Source organism: Rana temporaria, chromosome 1, assembly GCF_905171775.1.
Source record: "Rana temporaria chromosome 1, aRanTem1.1, whole genome shotgun sequence".
Lineage (NCBI taxonomy): Eukaryota > Metazoa > Chordata > Amphibia > Anura > Ranidae > Rana > Rana temporaria.
Window position 1 is genome coordinate 217,222,172 of NC_053489.1, and position 22,252 is coordinate 217,244,423.

General features: G+C 43.0%; 1 protein-coding gene across 7 annotated transcripts in view; it reads left to right on the forward strand.

Moving 5' to 3' along the window:
* CIT (citron rho-interacting serine/threonine kinase) overlaps positions 1–22,252 on the forward strand; it is a 224,681-nt gene that overhangs the window by 76,026 nt on the left and 126,403 nt on the right. For all 7 annotated transcript variants that reach the window (XM_040350498.1, XM_040350533.1, XM_040350515.1 and 4 more), the window contains 3 exons: positions 4,399–4,569; positions 10,664–10,717; positions 12,762–12,815. In XM_040350498.1, the coding sequence (XP_040206432.1) occupies positions 4,399–4,569; positions 10,664–10,717; positions 12,762–12,815 (279 nt within the window). The remainder of the gene's footprint in view (positions 1–4,398; positions 4,570–10,663; positions 10,718–12,761; positions 12,816–22,252) is intronic.

The following is a 22,252-nucleotide window of genomic DNA, read 5'->3' on the forward strand; positions in this document are numbered from 1 at the left end:
GGTGTATTGAGGAGGAGGTTAAAGTGTTATTAAACCTTGCATTCACTATATCTGGTATCTCACAGTACACATAACATGGAAATGCAATTATTTTAGTAAATATGAACGGCTAAATACCTTTTTCTCATCAGCAGTATGTAACATTAACCACTTAAGCCCCGGACCATTTGGCTGGCCAAAGACCTGGCCACGTTTTGTGATTTGTCACTGCGTCACTTTAACTGCGTCACTTTAACTTTAATTGTGCGGTCGTGCGATGTGGCTTCCAAACAAAATTGACGTCCTATTTTTTCCCACAAATAGAGCTTTCTTTTGGTGGTATTTGATCACCTCTGCATTTTTTTTTTTTGCACTATAAACAAAAATAGAGAGTAAATGTTGAAAAAAAAAGCAATATTTTTTGCTATAATAAATATCCCCAAAAAATATATAAAAACAATGTTTTTCCTCAGTTTAGGCCGATACGTATTCTTCTACATATTTTTGGTAAAAAAAAAGCGCAATAAGCATTTGTTGACTGCGCAAAAGTTATAGCGTCTAAAAAAATAGGGGATAATTTTATGGCATTTTTTATTAATAATTTTTTTTTTTACTAGTGATGACGCTTGTCAGCGATTTTTTTCTTTTTTTAATCGTGACTGCGACATTATGGTGGACACATTGGATACTTTTGATGCCGTTTTGGGACTATTGTCATTGATACAGCGACAGTGCTATTAACCACTTGGGCACTTAAACCCCCTTCCTAACCATATCAATGTTCAGCTTTCGGTGCTCTCACAATTTGAATGACAATTACTTAGTCATACAACATTGTACCCATATGAAATTTTTGTCCTTTTTTTCACACAAATCTTGCTTTCTTTTGGTGGTATTTGATCACCTCTGGGTTTTTTATTTTTTGCGCTATAAAAGAAAAAAGAAGCCATTGGACGGAGCTATCACGTGATAAACGGCCGCTATCGGCGGCAATTTACCGCGATCCGTGATGCGCCGGTCTTCTAGAGCCGGCGGTCACGAATGGTTCCGGAAGCGCGCCCCAGGGGGCGCGCGGGAGCAAGATTCTGGTAGGACGTCCATAGACGTCCTCCCAGAATAATTAGACCGCGCTGTAGACGTATTTTGTCTATAGCGCGGTCAGCAAGAGGATAAAATGCACCAATTACTGTAAAAATTACACTGGCAGTGAAGGGGTTAATCAGTAGGAGGCATTGAAGTGTGTCCTAGGGAGTGCTTCTAACTGTAGGGGGGATTGGTCATGTGTGACATGACACTGATGACCGCTCCCGATCACAGGGAGCAGTGATCAGTGTCCTGTTACTGGGAAGAATGGGAAAATGCTTGTTTACATTTAGCATCTTCCCGTTCTTCCTCTCCGTGAAACGATCGCGGACCCACTGAGTTTACAGTGGGCGCGCGTGCCCACAGTGCCGCTTCTTAAAGGGGATGTACAGGTATGTCCATCTTCCCGGCCGAGCCATTGTGCCGACGTATATAGTCGTGCGCTGGTCGGCAAGTGGTTAAAAGAGGGGTGTTGTTGGGACTTTGTATATAGCAAAATGCGTAGAACCCCAGCCTTATGCTACATCATTGCGATCATGTGATTTTGAGATTAACCCTTTCATGCCTAAGCCTATCTTCTAAAATTTGTTGCTTACAAGATAAAATCTGTATTTTTTGCTAGAAAATTACTTGGAACCACTAAACATTTTATATATATATATATATATATATATATATATATATATACATACATACATACATACATACATACATACATATATATATATATATATATATATATATATATATATATATATATATATATATATATATATATATATATATATATATATATACATACACATATACATATATATATATATATATATATATATATATATATACATACATACATATACAGAGAATCTAGAGAATAAAATGGTGATTGTTGCAATATTTTATGTTACACAGTATTTGTGCAGTGGCCTTTCAAACTCAATTTTCTCTTATCGTCCATTACCCTCTTGTCAAGATTTAAGGAGCTGTGTCCGTCCATGGACGACAGAGAAAAGAATTTTACGGTGAGTATAAAAAATCTTATTTTTTTGGGGAAAAATACACTTTCATGAATTTAATTAAAAAAGAAACTAAACAGTAAAGTTAGCCCAATTTTTTTGTATAATGTGAAAGTTGATGTTATGCCGAGTAAATAGATACCAAACGTGTCACGCTTTGAAATTGCACACACTCGTAGAATGGCGCCAAACTACGGTAACTAAAAATCTCCATAGGCGACGCTTTAAAAAAAAAAAAAAAAAACGGTTACCAGGCCAGAGTTAATGATGTGGTCTAGTGCTAGAATTTTTGCTTTCGCTCTGACGATCCCAGTGATACCTCCCATGTGTGATTTGATTACTGTTTACATATGCGGGCGCGACTCATGCATGCATTTTTCTTTGCTGCGCGAGCTCGCGTGGACAGGGGTTCTTCAAGTTTTTTTCTTTACATTGTGTTTTAGAAAAAAACTTTTTTTGATGACTTTTATTGCTGTCGCAAGGAATGTAAACATCCCTTGTGACAGTAATAGGTGGTGACAAGTACTCTTTATGGAGGGAACGGTGATTCTGAATACTGTATTTTTTTATTTTTATTTTTTAAACTGAGCCATTGGCAGCCGTGTAAACCGACGTAAGTGAGGTCGTAACAACAAAAATAAGAAAACATTTGTTGTAAACACTCCAATTGTTAATGTACATGTTTAGACAAGTGCAGAGAGTTTTTTTTTTTTTTTTAAGTGTGGGGGACCGGAATTTCGCTTTAAATACCATAGTTTGTCGCCATTCCACAAGCATGCACAATTTTAAAGCATGACATGTTGAGCATATTTTTTCCTCTGCATAACATCATCTTTCACATTATACAAACAATTGGGCTAACTTTACTGATTTCTTCTTTTTTTTTTTTTTTTTTTTTTTTTTCATGAACGTGCATTTTGTTTCCAAAAATTGCATTTAAAAAGACTGCTGCACAACTGCAGTGTGACATAAAATATTGCAATCGCCGTTTTATTCTCTAGGGTCTCTGCTGAAAAAAAATATATAATGTTTGGGTGTTGTACGTAATCTTCTGGGAAAAAAATACGGATTTTAACTTGTAAGCAACAAATGTCAGAAAAAGGCTTAGGCATGAAGGAGTTAAATAGGTGAAATAATCTCGTGTCAGTGGCCTTTGGCTCTGCCGTAGTTCACACGTTCTGCCTTAAAAAAGAGAAGGGGTCCCCAAAGAAGGCATGTGGGCTGCCTTTGCAGCTAAATTATCTGGGTAGAGCTAGTTCTAGTCAGCTGACAGAGCAGGTCTGGCCGTTGTAGAAAATTCAGGGCTGTGGAGTCGGTAGATAAATGTTCCGGCTCCGACTCCTCAGTTTTTTGTACTTCCGACACTCCGACTCCTCTGTATTAATATGCAAATGTATTTTATACATTCCTTGAAGGAAAGAAAGGCAACCTACCACAGGACTACTGGCTGGGAAGCCAACAGTCTACTGTATTGAACAGTTTAAGAAAAAGACAAACACAAGCTGTTACACCAAGTTCTTCTAAGCTATTCTAGCAGAGAGAGGTAGTTGGGTAGAACTTGAAGCTGCTGCCTTCTTCTTTTTGTGTGCTGATCTGCTGCTGAAGATAGGGCAGTGGGAGGATCCAGGAAGGGGCATTTATTATAAAACATGATTTCCCTAGTAGAATCCTATAGTCATGTTTAAAGTTTAAGCTAACAATTGGAGTTTACAAGTTTTTATAGCCTTCGCTGAATGACAGCAGATTTTCCAATGGTTTACAGCTTCAGTCTTGAACTATTGACCCTCCATTCCCTTCACTTATACAAGTGTCTCACTCTCTAGTCCTGCAAAAAACATATTTACTTAATCCCTTATCAGTGAGAGGCTAGGTTACCCATGGACGCTGCGTTCCCTGTAACAGCAGAATACAACACTATGGAAAGTATAAGTATTGCCGCTCCTAATTGTGCGGTGCGTGCCATATAGTGAAGCACAGGAAAAGCATGCTTCTTCACGGTCACTTAACGTGTTTGTTTTGCGGTTACGTGAGGCACTGCATGCATTGGTCTTTATTCTTACAGTAGAGAAGTCATTAATTATAACTTTTTGTGAATTGGGACATTTAAACTTGCTTTTTTTTTCATTTTTCGTTTTTTTTTTTTTTATTCCAATCTTAATTTAGTAGGAGTCTGAGTCAGTGCATTGTTTGCCGACTCCGAGTACCCAAAATATCCTTTCGACTCCACAGCCCTGAGAAAATTAATACGCCCACTGATACTGTGACTTTAAATGCAATCATACTTTCAAACTCCTTTTGCCATCAATTGTTTTCTTTTTAGGAATTTCAAGCCCAGTTGGAAGAAATGAAGCTGATGATGCACCAGTTAGAAGAAGACCTGTGTGCTGCACGCAGGCGTAGCGACCTGTATGAAACAGAGCTAAGAGAGTCTAAAGCTGCTGCAGAGGAGTTTAGGCGTAAAGCAACAGAATGCCAGCAAAGGCTGCAGAAGGTAACAAATATTTAAATCTTTATTGTAACAAAAATAGTGCATTTTTTTAACATGAAAATTGTGTAAAGTGCCCGCGCTATGATACGTACAATAATTATATATACCGTATTTGCCGGTGTATAAGACGACCCCCTAATTTTACAGTTTTTTTTAATATTTTTTGCCTGTACTCACCGTATAAGACGACCCCCCTTCCGAGGCTTCCGACACTTCATATTTCTTCCTTCTGGAGCCATATTCTTCTTCATTCTTGCTGGAGCTGGTGCCAATCACCACTAGCAATGTATTCTATTAATGAATACAAAGCCTACTTGGCTTGGCAGAGGCTGTAACATCATCAGCCCACGCCTCTCTGACTCTCAAAGCCAATCAGAGCAGGCTACTGTAAGTAGCCTGTTCAGATTGGTAGAGGTTGTTACTCCAATCCGAGCAGGCTCTGTATTCATTTGAATACATCGCTCACCGGGATTGGCTAAGCATTATATACTGTATGTAGCCAAAGCTACATACAGTATTACCGCACATCCAGCAGGCATCCAAGCAGCTGCCCTGGCGTATAAGACGACCCCTGCTTTTTTTCCAGTTTTTTTAATTGTAAAGGGTAGTCTTATACGCCAGCAAATACAGTACAAGTAAATTGACTCAATTGACATACATTTACCATTTGAGCACCATATCGCGTGGAACACTTACAGGCTTATATCAGCCTTCACATATAAGTGATTTATATTATTCACTATAATTTCACAAATAAAGGAGAAGCACTCATTCGTAATAGTAATTCTGCTTCAGGAATCACAGTTTCATCCCTGATAGGGGTGATCAGTATTAGGGCAACTCCTGACGTCACGGAGGGGAGTCTCTATTTTATGAGATTACCCTTCAGGAGCTACCCGACACATATTCATCACACTTGAGCACAGTGCACAATTTGCGGATTAGGGTTTATACCCAGCCAGGATAAGATTTTACTAACACCTAGCGGGCAGCGCCACTACCCCTTACACATTACCACTAGCATTTTTATCCCTTTTAGGGGGGATTATCAGGGGGACAGCAGCCAATACCTTACTTTAGTGCGGAATCTCATTTTATATTATTTAAATTGACTCAATGGGCTGCTGTTGACCTGTAAGGTAAAAAAAAATAAAAAAAAAATTATACTCTGCGCTGCTCAAAAAATATACAGACCAAATAAATAATTACAGGTAAATTAAAGTGCAGTGCATAAATAAAGTGCAATCAACGGGTAAAGTCCATTAGTACAAATGGTGCACAAAAAATTTGTTCTCTTGTGAGGATTCCAGTGTCACTCTGTGCTCCCCTCCTGGGTGCCCACTTACCAGCAGTAATCTTTATCTTGCATCAGTGGCAAAGATGGATCCTTCCAACAGTAAATTTTAAAAGGACTCCGATCTTTGTTCCACGTCTGTGGTTAGGGTATCTCCTTCTTATAACTCTAGTATTAAATCTCCATTGTAGTGGTATGGATATATGGTATTCCAATGACGAGAGAGATGCATAATATTGCTAAGATTTATTGGTAAAATCACACTGGAATTGCACTTGCATCAAAGAAAGGCATACAGGTAAAAATCTAAGCCACCACTGAACCTCATGTATCTATTCCCTGCTTGATGCGTTTCACCCCTCCCACTAGGTTTCTTTAGAAGCTTGTGGCGCTCGTGACTGGGCTGCTTTTTATGTATTAAATCCTGCCCACACCCAAACCTCCTACTCCTCTCATTAACTACGATGTTTAAAATTGGACTTCCTGCTTCTCAAACTGATTTCCTGTTTACACAGGAAGTTGCGCGGTTGCCATATTGGTACTCCTAAATACATTGTGTATTGCGCTTGCCATCTTAGTACTCCTCCTATATTGTTTTAACTCACTTTCTGGTGGCATAGGAAGAGTAACGGCCGTGATGTTAATATTTCTTATCTGTTTGGTGTATGTGACCTGCTCTACCAAGCTAGCTAGTTTAACTTTCTATGCCACCAGAAAGTGAGTTAAAGCAATATAGGAGCACTAAGATGGCGGCCACAATTCACAATGTATTTATTATGGAGTACCAATATGGCGACCACGCAACTTCCTGTGTAAACAGGAAATCATTTAGAGATTGAAGGTGTATCAATATGGCAGCCGGCATACTTCTGGCGGAAGCAGCACGTCTAATTTTAAACATTGTAGTTAATTAAAGGAGTAGGAGGTTTGGCTGTAGTGGGCAGGATTTATTACATAAAAGGCAGCCAGTCACGAGCATCCCTAGCCTCTGAAGATGCTCAGTGGGAGGGGCAAAACGCATAAAGCATGGAATAGATACACAAGGTTCAGTGATGGCTGACATGTCAAAGCAAGGACTTTTACCTGTATGTCTTTCTTTTGATGTAAGTGCAATTTCAATGTAATTTTTCCAATAAATCTTAGCAATATTACGCTATGTGCATCTCTTTCTTCATTGGAATACCATATATCCATACTACTGCAATGGAGATTAAATATTCTATTAATATAGGGAGGAGATACCCTAGCCATAGTTGTGGAACAAATATCTTTTAACGTTTACTGTTGGAAGAAGACATCTTTGCCACTTATGTAGGATGAAGACCGGTGAGTGGAGACCCAGGAGGGGAGCACAGAATGACACTGGAATCCTCACAAGCAGAAGTGATCATGTTTTTGGGCACCATTTGCACTAATGGACTTTACCTTTGATTGCACTTTGTCTATGCACTGTACTTTAATTTACCCGTAATTATTTATTTGTTCTGTATATTTTTTGTATCCTCCTTTTTTTTTTTTTTTTTTTTAACGTATGATGCTTATTTATTTTTTTGTTCATTTTATTATAATCATAAAAAAACAATAATCAAATAATAATAATAAAAAAAAACTTCCAACGTCGATAACATGATCCATAAATAGATGCACCATGGACATGGCAAAAGAGATTATATTCAAAAGTTTTTTTTTTTATTCAAGTCGGTGTTTTGGCAGGGCACAGCCTTACTTTCTCGATACAAAACCCCCAGTGACAAAGCAATTTTAAAATCCCACAAACCCCTAAACGCTAGAAATATAGCCAAGATAATGGGATGCCAGTCACCAGGGCAGAAGTGCACCAGGAATGCTTCCTTCCAGGTCCTGCAGCATGTTACAAATCGCTGCAACAATGCGTGGCCACCCGCCAGACCCTCTAATGCCAATTGAGGTTCTGGCTTCAAATGTTTAAACGATAGAGAGCAACATTTTGTTCCAGGAGGGACAAGGCTCAGTCTTTGGTGAGAAAAAAGGGTCATTACCCTTGTGAGAAATTGAGGCCCTGTGTATGGCCTAGTATTAGATTTATGTCAACGCATTACAGCACTGGTACTGCAACCTGGCACCTTTTTGGCCATTGTTAGGTTTAGTTTAATAATTTTTTAAGAAATTATACATTTTTACATTTTATTTTATTTTTTAATATTAATATTTGTGCCATTCAATGGGTAACTGTGAAGGATTGAGCGTTGACATCATCCACTGGGTTGAATGTCACATGCATGCTCCATGGTCTTTTTTCCACCATTGGTGTTTAGGAAGCACTTTCATGTCGCTGCTCTGGAGTGCAAGTGACATGGAATCCTTCGGCCGCCTGACCATTCTCCTGCTACCCAGATGAGTTTGTGTGTAAGGATGAGCTCTGGCTTGTTCGCATAGAACACGTGCAGAGCCCGCCAGGAAGTGTGCACGGCGCTGCGCTAATAACAGCCAGGGAGACATTTCACGATCCCTGCAGCCGAGCATCGGGACAATGTCTCCCTGGCTGTGATTAGCACAGCGCCGTGCTCGCTTCCTGGCGGGCTCTGCAAGTGTTCTATGCGAACACGCCGGAGCTCATCCTAATTTGTGTGTATATGATGCCTAGCTTGGTACCTCGGGCTATGTCTGATCGTAGACATAGGGAGGCAATCCCACTGTACCAGTTACCTCCAGCTCACACTCCACTAATGGTTCCTGGGCTACCTGCAGTGTACCTCAAAGGTGCTAAACACAGACAGCCTATAATTTTACCCACTGCTAGAGTCTATGCCTCCATTGGAGTCTTCCTTAGCCCCATCGGGTGTTGCCCTGTTTTTGGTCTTATGCAGGATGATTTTTACAGTCGTCATGTAGGATTTTTTTGGGCCAGTTAGCAACTTTGACTCTGACTGCAGAGTCCCTTCTTAGAATCCTTTATCTGATTTCATTTGCTCAGCCTTAAAGGCTTATATACCCTCAGTCATCAAGGCTTTGTCTGATACAGTCTTATAAGTCTTTAACGCATGAGACGACGCAAAAGGAGATGCAGTCTTCTGATATCTCTCTTCCGATATGGTGTTGGCCATCATTTATACAGTGCACATCACTATTAAACTTGAGGTTTAGCATGTAGCTCTGCTAGTGCTATCCCCAGCCTGGGCTCTTAAAGTGATTGTAAAGTCTTGATTTAAAAAAAAAAAAAAAACATGTTTTACTTACCTGCTCTGTGCAGTTGGTTTTGCACAGCTTAGGTCCTCCTCTTCTCGGGTCTCTCTTCGGCTCTCCTGGTCCCTCACTCCTGGTACACTACAGTTCAGGAGTTTCCAGACTCTTTGCTTCTGCGTGAAAATCCTGAGACAGATAGAAGCCACCTTCCAAACAGTCCAATTTACCCAGATTCACGGCAGACCACTAAAATACAGCATTTCTATCCCTGGGCAGACCAATTAATTTGGCATGGAAGCCAAGGTTGTGCCTGGCCTGGCAGTTTAGAAATCCTGCTCTGGAGTCAGGAAAGTCCTTCCTTCCAGATCCCCACGTTTTTTGCAGCCTGCTAGGTTAGGAAGATATTCTAGACACCCTGTTGGTGCAAGGGATTTGTAGGTTAATGGAATCTCATTTCCCAATCAACCTCTTGGAACTTTCCTTGATATTGGCAGGCAGACTGCCTCGGCTCCTGAACCCAATGGATTGCTTCCTACAGCCAGAGGTGTTCAAGACCTCTGTCTTGCTTCCAGGCCCAACAACAATCTGGGTAGGTTTGTTTCCAGGTACAGAGATCCTCTAGCATTAGTAGTACAGTCCCCCCCCTTGGGATCCTCATTTGGTTCTCTGGGCCCCTCCAAAAACACCCAATGATCTGATCAGGGATATTTCCCTCTCCCGTTCTTGTGCAAAAGATTACGTTTCTTGATGCCATCATCTTGGTGAAGTGGCAGTCTTATTGCGTAAAAGGACCCTTTCTGGTCTTTGATATGGGACATGGTGGTGTTGAGGCCCCAAACTTCCTTCCTTGCTAAGGTATTTTTCAGCCCTTCAACTTTGGCTCCAGTTCATTAGAATTCAATGTCCCTCCATTGCTTGGACGTACTCTGTGCTGTGCATGTCTGTCAGCCACTGCTCTCATTAGAAAAATGTACTCATTTGTCATTCCTCAGGGTCCATGTAAAGGGGGGATAACTTTTTAATCGACCATTTCTTGGTGGTTCAAAGCTTATGGTCTCAATGATCGGGTTCTACCCTTTCCTATAAATGCACCCTCCACTAGATCTATGAGCAAATCGTATGCTTTCCGGAATCAAGTAACTGTTTCCCAGAGTTGCAAGCCTGCCACCTGGTCTACTGTTCATATGTTTTCTACATGTTACCAGATAGATGTTCATTCCTCTTCTGATGCCATGTTTGCGGTATAACATTCTCTAAGAGGCTCTTTGAGCTACAGGCAGTGCCCAGTTCTGTTGTTTTCAGTGGACTTGTTTGTGTTTTGTGAAAACTGAAATTTTGTACTAGACGAAAAATCTATTTCTTTAAGTTCTTTGAGGGACACAGGTCCAACCCCCTTTTTGTTTATGATAATGCTGTTTGGGACTGCTTTACTACAAAACCAAGGCATGCTGGGTGTAAGAGGGGTCATACTGGGCTGGCTACAAATATATTTTTATTGTTTTTTTAAGTCTCCTAAAGGCGGCAGTATAACCTGAGTGTCTTTGAATGTCTTCTTTCCTTTGATAAACTAAATGAACTGCATACTGGCAATATATGTATCATGTCTTTTCATTGACACTTATGATTTATTTTTTAATGCAGGCAAAAGATCATGGTAAAGCTGAAGTGGGTGAACTGCATTCAAAGCTTGAGAAGGTTCGTGTTTATTCTCATTTTGTTATGCATTTCAAACTATTTAATAAAGGAAAAGGATCAGTATATACTTTTAATATTCTCTGTTTTAGGCTCGGTTCACATTGATGCGATGCAGGAAACCCTGCGAATCCACTGCGGGTTTCCCCGCATCGCACCTGACTCGCAGGCAGTTCACGCTGCCTTATGTGAACCAATACAAAGTTAATGACACCCCCAGATCGGTTTGCATATTGTAATGCGAACTGTCAGAAAGGAGTTGGATCGCATTGGTGTGAACAGATTCTAGTGTGGACCAAAAAAAAGGGTCCTGCACGACTTTGGTCCGATTGCGATGCAAATTCAGCCATACAATCTGTATGGCTGAATTCGCATCGCACAGACATTGCATGTGATTTGCACAGCAGTGTGGTGCAAATCGCATGCAATGTCTAACAGCACACCAATGTAAACCGAGCCTAAAGCCCATCTTTTGACAAAGTTCTTCCATCACTCACTCCCTTCCACCCACCTCTCACACATTTAGCAGTTATTACAAATATAAATATTTTGCAAAATTTTTTGTATTCTCATTGTATGTTCTGTATGCCTCCCACATTGCATTGTGGTCACCTCTTTTTTGGATGCCAAAACACTTTTAATGCTTTATAAGATGTAGTGTGTATTGTATATTGGAATTGGGGTCTACAAAGAGCAGTGTAAAAACGTTGACGTTCGTAATAAATATTCTGTAAAACTCTCTTTATATTCATTATGACAGCTGTATATGTCTTATGCTGGTGCCACTTCCAGGAGTGACAACTGGTGCATCCAGTTCTGTAGTCTGTATCTTTGCTCATTGATTTTCTCTGTGATGTCATCACATGGCTGCTGTTTTCTGGATCGTGAGAGAACCCGCCACTGGACAGCATTAGCACATATCCATGTCACCCAGGCAATGACACCTGAAGTAGTACCCTGAAAAACATGGAAGACTCATTACCTGGTAGAATAGGTTTCTCTCTCTAACCCCCCCCCCCCACACCACCACATTAAATCAGCAACTAGTAAGGGTGGTGAACAATGCCTGGAGTTCAGTTTTAGGTTAAAATTGCCTTATGAACACATTTACCTTTATCTGGCCAAAAATCCATACAGTTTTTCTTTTTTTTTTATCCCATAAGAGGCTTTTTTTGTGTCTCTGGATCTTCTAGGTTAAAATACCTGAGTTTAAGAACAAGATATAAAAACTGTTGTTAAGCTTTGATATTTGGCAACATCTACCTAATGGTGCCAGGCAGATGGCATGTTTCAACTTTTGAGAAAGTTGCACTTACGCACGTCCCATCACATCCCACATTTAATTGGGGCCATCTCTTTATTGGATAACAAAAAGGACCAAGGAAAAAATCCAAGGAGAATTCCAAGCTCTACATGCCTACCAGCCTGGGACCAACCAGATTTACCTGTATAACAGTATGCGTTTTAAAGCAGGTGTTTAGTTGTAAAAATGTGCAAATGCATGCTTAAGCTATAGAGCCCCGACAAGGCACCCTGGTAACTGTAGTCCTATCTCTAACTTATAAGAGGCCCCACAATGGAAGCACATGCATTCTGATGAGATGGATGAAGGCAGATGGACTGGAGGGAGCCCACCCCTCAAAGGTGCAGGGGCACATTGAACGCCCAGTAAGGTAGCACAATGGCTGCAAAGGTGTCAATGCTTTGTCTGACCTAAATTCAAGCGAACAAAAAATTGTCGACTGCTCTCACCTATAACTGGCCCTTACAGCAAGGAGCATTGGAAGGCAATGCATAACAAAAAGGACCAAGGAAAAAATCCAAGGAGAATTCCAAGCTCTTTATTGGATGTCAAAACACTTCCGCTTTGTGGGATGTAGTGTGTACTGTGAGTTGGAAATGGGTTTTCCAAAGTGCAGTGTAAGAACTTTGAAATTCATAGTAACTTTCTGCCTGTTGCCAGCTCTCAGTGCATAACGTCAGCGTAATGGCTTCTCAGTATTTGTGATAATTCAATAATTAATGCAACTCCCCTTCTATCTTCTAGATCAATGCTGACCAACAGAACAAGATTCAGGATCTGCAAGACAAACTTACAAAGGTAGTTGGCACACCTAAAGAAGAACTACACTGCATCTGAACAACACAAACCAAAACAGTTTTTTTATTATTTTTTAATATTCAAAGCAAACTCCCACCCATGCTTTTATTTTGTTGAGAATCATTTTGAAAAACATCCCCTAGCATGTTTGGCTGTGGCCATCTTGTGTAAGGGCAAATGATTCATGTAGCATTTACTTCCTGTAATCCATCTGCCCCTAGCTCAGGCATGCATGCAAAAGGGTGTACTTAGCCAAGAAACCAGTAAGTAACTGAAGAACTGAAAGAAAAAAAGTTTAAACATTTAAAACAAGTAAATATACTATATATTTTTTTTTTAAGACTAGCAGCATAAGAATTAAAAATGGTGTTGGTTGAGAGAGTGAAGGAGCGTGTGTGTGTGTATATGTATATATGTGTTTATGTATGTGTGTATATATATATGTGTGTGTGTGTGTGTGTATATGTATATATATATATAATGTATGCGTTTTAATTTTTTATTTTATTTATATGTTTATTCTGAGTATTGTTACATAGTTAAATAGTAGAGGCGAAAAAAAGACAAGTTCATTATGTCCAACCTATATGCGTGATTTTATGTTAGTATTACCTTGTATATCCCTGTATGTAGTGGTCGTTCAGGTGCTTATCTAATAGTTTTTTGAAATTATCGATGCTCCCCGCTGAGACCACTGCTTGTGGAAGGGAATTCACATCCTAACCGCTATTACAGTAAAGAACCCTCTACACAGTTTAAGGTTAAACCGCTTTTCTTCTAATTTTAGTGAATGGCCGCATGTCTTATTAAATTCCCTTACACGGAAAAGTTTTATCCCTATTGTGGGGTCACCAGTATAGTATTTGTACATTGAAATCCTATCCCCTCTCAAGCGTCTCCTCTCCAGAGAGAACAAGTTCTGTGCTCATAACCTTTCCTCATAACTAATGTCCTCCATAACCTTTGTTAGTTTTTTTGCCCTTCTCTGGACTATCTCCAGTCCCAGCACATCCTTCCTGAGGACTGGTGCCCAGAACTGAATAGCATACTCCAGGTACGGCCAGACCAGAGTCTTGTTAGAGCGGGAGAATTATCGTTTTATCTCTGGAGTTAATCCCCTTTTTAATGCATGCCAATATTCTGTTTACTTTGCTTGCAGCAGCATGGCATTGCTGAGCCTATTATCTACTAGAACCCCCAGGTCTTTTTCCATTCTAGATTCCCCCAAAAGTCCCCCCCCCCAGTGTATAAATTACATTCATATTTTTGCCACCCAAATGCATTATTTTAAATTTTTCTACATTAACCACTTCAGCCCCAGACCATATTGCTGGTCAAAGACCAGAGCACTTTTTGCGATTCGGCACTGCGTCACTTTAACTGACAATTGCGCGGTCGTGTGACGTGGCTCCCAAACAAAATTGGCGTGCTTTTTCCCCCACAAATAGAGCTTTCTTTTGATCACCTCTGCGGTTTTTAGTTTAGTGTAAACCAGTCGTTGCACAGTCCTCTGCCACAAGGCCATGTAACCACACATACACACTTTGCAAAAGTTCCAAAGACACAGCTACACAGTACCAGGATCTTTCACCCAGTCGACAGTACTATGAGGTAGATTGGCCAGGATGCGTCCTCCAATTGAATCCCCAATTGATCGGCTTCTTCCTGCAGGCAAGACAGCACAGGACCACCCCTGGACCAGTAGGCCCCAGAAACTCCTGGGCCTACTCTCAGTACCGGAGTCGGCAGGCCCCGAGGCCGGGAAAACTGCTAGCACATCCCTGAAGCCAGGAGGGCCATCAGGTCAGGAGCGGAAGACCCCGCCAGAACAGTGTCTGTCCCTTAAGTACCCTCTGCCAGAATGCACAGCGGCGGGGAGCACGCCTGCTGAGCTGCCTCTGGGAAAGAATACTCATGCACCCAACCCGCTGCGTTTCTAACCTTGACCCGTGGTGGAAAATATGCAACGCAGCTGAACTGGAACCAAAACCAATAATTTGGCATAATCATTCTGAGCTAAACTACCGCTCAGACAACTTAAATTTACAAATGGCGCCTAAACAACAGGAGCAGGGCGCAGCACATGTTTCAGCGGTATTATCGGACTTTCATTTTTCTCGCTATGCACAATACTTTTCAGCTTTCAATTCAACATAACATGTATACAGAAAAAATGTTTCTTAAAGTGATTATAAACGATCACCTTGTAAAACAACCCATTCAGTTTAAAACAGAAATTAAATGCAAAAAAATACTAATATATATATATATATATATATATATATATATATATAACACATTGGCTCTGTTCTCAGCTGCATAGTAGCTGGGGGAGAAGCAACAGCAAGCACACAGAGCTTCCCAGTAAATGGCTGTGCAGGGGGGTCATGTCAGAACAAGTCTGATTATTGGAGGAGAGCACACTGAGTTCCCATCATAGTTAGAGAACTGACCACGGTGTGCTCTTCTGCTTAGGAAGATCATTTTATCAGGAAAGCAGAGGGACTGACGGGAACCCCAGGGATATCACATAAAGGAAGCAATACAAAGAAAATAGGATACTTTCTCATATTAGTACATGGCACAGCAGGCACATATCAGGACTATGAAGTGTTGGGCTAACAAATAATTTAAGTGTAGGGGTTACTTTGTATAAAGGATGTAGCCATTTGCTTCAATTTTTATCTGAGGTAATTCTTATACCTTTTAACTGCATCACTTCATAATTTCCTGTGCATAAATTGCTGTGACCCCAATACCATTTTAGCATGCAGCAGTTTTTGTGCCTTCCCCACTGAGACTTAGGGAGACATCTTTATTTGAGCAAAGAGTGCACAGAAAACCTTGGGCCAATTTGATGTTTTCAACTCATTATTGTTAACTGGACTGAAGCCAACACATGCCTAAATAGAACCAATCATAACTAGATTTTTGCGAGAATCTGAATATTAATTTTTAAAGAATTACTGGCAAAATGTGTCCCGTGTAGGCATTCTTATAAAAAAAGTTGTATATGCCACTTTTTTCAGCTGTATTTAATTTCTTTGTTTAACTCAGTGTTTCTCAATTCCAGTCCTCAGGCCCCCCCCAACAGGTCAGGTTTTCAGGATTTCCCTCAGATGAAAAGGCTGTGGTGATTACTAAGGCAGTGAAACTGATCAAATCACCTGTGCAAAATAATGGAAATCCTGAAAACCTGACCTGTTGGGGGGGCCTGAGGACTGGAATTGAGAAACACTGGTTTAACTTAACAGACATCATGTGAAATATAAAACTTTCTGCCCTGACTACTGACTGTCACCTACCTACTGGGAGTGCATCTTAAAGCCTCTCCTTTACCCAGTGAAGTGAACAGCCTCAGATGAAACAAATCTCCCTACATATGTTTTTCATGCATATCTGCTGTGTTTAGCTTGCATTATTCTTTAGCATTCTTACACCGTGTTAGAATTTTTACTTCCTCATTCAGAAGTAGGAGTGTAGTCTTGATTTATATTGTGTGACAGATGATTGGAGGAAAGGCACCAACCCCACTCCAGATAGACAGAGACTTGCTGTGCTGTGACAAGACAAGCTCTCCTGCTAATCTATTTATAGCAACCTCCCCCCGACACATTTCAGGCTGGTTTTATCTCCCATCTCAGAGAACTTGTCAGAAGTTATCATGCTGATAACAGAGGAATGAAGCAGCAGAAAGACACGGGTCTCAGGGCTTTGGAGAGATATAAGTAAACACCTGGGTCAAATTTCATGAATCGGTTTTACATCCACTTTAAGGCCCAACTGCACTTTCAGTTTAAATCTACTAATAGCAGTCTAGGTGCATCAAAACATAATGTGTGCACAGTCTTACAGTTTGTTTTGTTTAGAGAGCTGCCACAGGCTGAGTAGAAAAGCCTCTCACTTGCCAGCATATTACAGAGAAAGGACCCTTTGCAGAAGTGGTGATCTCCCTGCAGACATCTGACACCTATAGTTTCTTTATCGTACATCACGGGACACAGAGCGGCATATTCATTACTATGTGGGTTATATGGAGTACCTTCAGGTGATGGACACTGGCAATCTCAAACAGGAAGTCCCCTCCCTATATAACCCCCTCCCATAGGAGGAGTACCTCAGTTTTTTCGCCAGTGTCTTAGGTGTTGGTCATGGAATAGCTTTGCCTCCACATCCTTGGGATCAAGGCAGGCTAACCGGATCTGTCCAAAGTGCCTCAGTGCCAAAGTGGACAGTACCCGGGCCCCCAAGCCGAGGGGTTTTGCCTATAACGCTTCTCTCTTTAGAGAGCTGGACCCTGGGCCCAGGACTTAGAGCCTTTTTTGTTAAAGTGCCTAAAGTAACCTGTTTGCCAGGGTGCTGTATAGGTCCAGGACAGTGGGTTCCCTCCAGGACCCCAGGGCCTGAAGGTCTAGTACGCTACCCACGGAGATGGGTGAAGGTTGGACCGCTTGCTGTGCAAGGTCCTGCGGCATGGAGCAGGTAAGAGGGGGGGCCTGCGGGACTTGGTTCGACAGCGGGCCCTCCAGGGATCTATGGGGAAGTTAGCCTGTGTATGCTCTGGCATTGGCAGTTGGGGCCACTATGTCTAGGAAAGACAGGATGGTCTGGATATTTTACCCCCCAAATATTGGATTCCCTGGTCTGTTTGCTGTAACCGTCTGGCTGCGCGCTAGGTGGGTAAAGGAGGGGCTGTGGGCCTATACCTTTCCCAGAACTTAGGTCTTAACCTATCAAGAGTTCCTACCTGGCTGGGTGTCAGGCCGCAGGCAGCTGGAGATCTATGCCGCTCTGTGTCCGGTAAAGGGATGCTTCAAAACGCTCTCCCTGCATAGCAGGACTCCTGGTGTCTTCCAGCATGGCCCCCCCGTGAATAGCAGGCGCGCGCACGAGAATATAACAAAATTTCGCGCCGTTTCGGAGGGGGGGGGGGCGGGGACGTCAGGTTCATAGGAGGAAGGGGCGTCCCTTCCTCTGTGATGTACAGCTCATTCAGTTCTGAGCTTGGAACAGGAGGACACAGAGCGGCAGCGCTGCGGCTGAGGACAGTGACACCCGGTGGCGCAAGCGAGTATTGCAGTTCTGGAATTCAGAACTAGCTTGATTTTGTTCAGCCTAAAAAATCCTTATGGCAGCAGGTGGATACTAGCAATTTTTTTTGTGGGGGACAGTGTGCTTTAAAAAAAAAAAAAAAAAAAGAGAATATATATATATATATAATAATTGAAAAAAAAAAAAAACTTTTCTTTTTTGGAAAAAAGGAAAAGGGAAAAGCACTGACTGGATTCCCCACCAGGTTTTTGGTCATCCGTAGTACTGCTGTTCCCTAAACCACATATATTATCTCCTGATTACAACAGTTAGTTGTTGTATACAGGGGTACCTCGGTATTGTACCATGGCTCCCAAAGGCTCGGGATCAAAAGGGGCAAAAGGGGTCAAAAAACCAAAGGGTTCCCCCTCGGATTCTGAGGATACGAGTCAAGCTATGCCGGTACTCTCCCCACCTGTCAACCCAGGGGTGGGTGCCTTGGTTGAGCCAGTAGGGGGGTCTGGTGCTGAGGCTGGCCCAGATCCACCCAACCCTGTGTTTATCACAGAGGAGATGCTAGCCGTCTCCCTAGGAGGGCTAGAGGAAAGATTGGCAGCTATGATCACCAGATCCATGCCAGGCAAGAAGCGGACTAGATCCCCTTCGCCTAAGTGTGTATCCTCGGATAATGAGGTTCTTTCCCCGGAGGAGTTAGAAGATCAGGAGGATCAATTGGACCAGAACCTAGAGGGTTCAGAGATTGAGGAATCTACCGTAGAGGAACCATTTTCAGCCTCCCAAGCGGAGGGTTTATGGATACAGTATTTGACAGACATGGTCCGCTCGGCCTTTAAAATGCCCTTACCAGAGCCTCGGCTTCCGGAGGTTTCTTCTTTGGGATCCTTAAAAGCGCCCTTGAGCAACGCAGTTTTTCCGGTCCATCCTCTGTTAGAGGAGTTAATCTTCCAGGATTGGGTACGGCCGGACAGAGTTTTTCTGCCGCCTAAAAGATTTTCTATTATCTACCCTATGGAGGAGAAATTTGCCAAAAAATGGGCGCTCCCAACCGTGGACGCAGCCATCTCCTGTGTGAATAAATCATTAACTTGCCCGGTGGAAAACATACAAATGTTTAAAGACCCGGTGGATAAACGTTTAGAATCACTTTTGAAAGCCTCCTTTGCTACGGCAGGAGCAGTGGTACAGCCAGCGGTGGCTGCTATCGGGGTCTGTCAGGCTTTAAAGGACCAGACAAAACAGATGCTTAAAGACATTCCTGCCCAGCAGGCAGAGGAGTTATCTGATATTCCCAGAGCTTTGTGCTTTGCGGTAGATGCTATAAAGGACTCCATCCAACAGGCGTCTCGTCTATCTCTATGTTTGGTGCATATGAGAAGGCTCTTATGGTTAAAGAACTGGGCGGCCGAACCACCATGCAAGAAACTGCTGGCGGGGTTCCCCTTCCATGGAGGGCGACTCTTCGGAGAAGATCTGGATAAATACATTCAGACTATTTCAAGTGGCAAAAGTACCCTTCTACCAGTAAAAAAGAAGTTCCGGGGGCCCGCCTTTAAAAGGCAACTTTCCCCTATGCCGAGTACCTCAAATTCCAGGCAGTATCGACGGCCTCCTGCGCGATCCAACTTTAACAATAAGTCGCAGGAACAGGCCCCTGGGGGCAAGAAGCCATGGTATCGCAAACCAACAAAGCCAGCCCCTAAGTCCGCTTTATGAAGGGGCGCCCCCACTCACTCGAGTGGGGGGAAGGCTTCGTCTCTTTGCAGAGGTTTGGGAAGCCAACATCCCCGACAAATGGGTCCAGTCATCTGTGGCCACAGGCTACAGATTAGAGTTTCAAAAGTTTCCTCCGCCTCATTTCCAGGAATCAAGGGTTCCGAACGATCCAGCAAAAAAGGCCTTGCTGCTAGCGGCGTTGGATCGTCTGCTTCGCCAGGGCGTGATAGTAGAGGTACCAGCCCAAGAGAAAGGGCTAGGTTTCTACTCTGTTTGTCATACCAAAACCCAACGGCGATGTCAGACCCATTTTGGACCTAAAGAGTCTAAACGTTTACCTAAAGGTCCAGTCATTTCGGATGGAATCCGTTCGGTCAGCAGCCGCCGCGCTCCAGAAGGACGACTTTCTGGCGTCTATAGACATAAAAGACGCTTACCTTCATATACCGATCTTTCAGCCACATCAAAGATTTTTACGCTTCACGGTGGCCCAGCGTCACTTCCAATTTGTGGCGCTTCCTTTCGGGCTGGCTACGGCCCCCCGGGTATTCACGAAGGTCCTGGCTCCAATTCTGGCCAATCTAAGAATCCAAGGGGTCACGGTCCTAGCATACTTGGACGACCTCTTAATCATAGATCACTCGGCTCCTTGCTTGGAGCGAGCAGTAGCCCTCACGGTTCAGTACCTGGAGAGGTTCGGTTGGATCCTAAACCGAGAAAAATCAGCATTTCAACCCTCAAAACAGTTGGAATATCTCGGCATGAGGTTAGACACGGCTCAGCAGAAGGTATTTTTGCCCCTGGTAAAGGTCAAAGCTATCAAAGAATTGATTCGATTGGTTCTAAGCAAAAGAGAGCCAACTGTTCGCCTATGTATGCGTTTACTAGGCAAGCTAGTGGCCACGTTCGAGGCGGTACCTTACGCACAGAGCCATACTCGCGTCCTACAGGCAGCCATTCTAACAGCTTGGAACAAGAAGGCCCAGGCCTTAGAGTTTCCTTTAACTTTATCATCAAGAGTCCGGCAAAGTCTGGGCTGGTGGTTAAACCCTCAGAATCTGCTAAAGGGAAAATCTTTCACCCCCATAGCCTGGAAGATAGTGACCACAGATGCCAGCCTGAAAGGCTGGGGAGCGGTCTTGGATGGTAGCACTCGCCAAGGTACTTGGGCAGAGGTGGACAAGCAGCTGCCCATCAATATCCTGGAGCTCAGAGCTGCTCGGCTAGCCCTCGAGACTTGGACAGCCAAATTGCAGGGGTCCCCGGTGAGGATACAATCAGACAATGCCACAGCTGTGGCATATATAAACCACCAAGGGGGAACCAGGAGTCGCGCCGCTCAAAGAGAAGTGAGCTTAATTTTTCTATGGGCAGAAGCTTATGTACCCTGCATATCGGCAATATTCATTCCCAGAGTGGACAACCTGCAGGCGGACTTCCTAAGTCGCCAAACTCTGTCGCCAGGGGAATGGTCTCTACATCCCCAGGTCTTTCGGACAATCTGCCAGAAGTGGGGTGTGCCAGACGTGGATATCATGGCATCAAGGTTCAACAAGAAACTAGACAGGTTCATATCCCGGACAAGGGACCCAATGGCCTGCGGAACCGATGCGTTGGTGTGCCCTTGGCATCAGTTCAAACTTCTGTATGCCTTTCCCCCGCTACAATTACTACCCCGCCTGTTGCGCAGGATCAGGGTGGAGCACAAACCAGTCATCCTGGTAGCTCCAGCATGGCCCAGGAGGGCATGGTACTCACTAATCCTAAAGATGGCAGTGGGAGACCCTTGGACGCTTCCTCTACGGCCAGACCTACTCTCACAAGGCCCGATCCTCCACCCTGCATTACGGCGTCTAAATTTGACAGCCTGGCGGCTGAATCCCTGAGTCTCAGGGGTAGAGGGCTGTCTAGGCAGGTAATCTCTACCCTGATCAGGGCTAAAAAGCCGGTCTCCAGGGTGATTTATTACAGGGTCTGGAAAACCTACGTAGGCTGGTGTGAGTCCAAGAAATGGCTTTCCCGCAAGTATACCATTGATCGAGTGTTTAAGTTTTTCTCCAGCTAGGAGTGGATAAAGGCCTGGCATTAAACACAATCAAAGGACAGATGTCAGCTTTGTCAGTGTGGTTTTAGCGGCCGCTGGCCACCCACTCGCTGGTTAAGACCTTCATGCAGGGGGTCTTGCGTATTAATCCTCCAGTTAAATCCCCGCTTTGTCCGGGGGATTTAAATCGTGTTCTGTCAAGTGTACAGAAACAACCTTTTGAGCCGTTGGCTTAAATTCCTTTGGTTTTACTGACAAGGAAGTCAGTATTTTTGGTCGCCATAGTTTCCGCCAGAAGAGTATCGGAACTGGCAGCCTTTCCCTGTAAGGAACCATATCTTATTTTGCATAAGGACAGGGTCGTTCTCCGCCCTCATCCTTCCTTCCTACCAAAGGTTATATCCAGTTTTCATCTAAATCAGGATTTGGTATTACCATCCTTCTTTCCTAAACCTACTTCCAGAAAGGAAGGGTTGCTGCATACCTTGGATATTGTCAGGGCCATGAAGGCCTATCTTAAAGCTACAGAGAAGATCCGGAAAACAGATGTGTTGTTCATTTTGCCAGATGGGCCCAAGAGAGGGCAGGCAGCTGCAAAATCCACCATCTCGAGGTGGATTAAACAGTT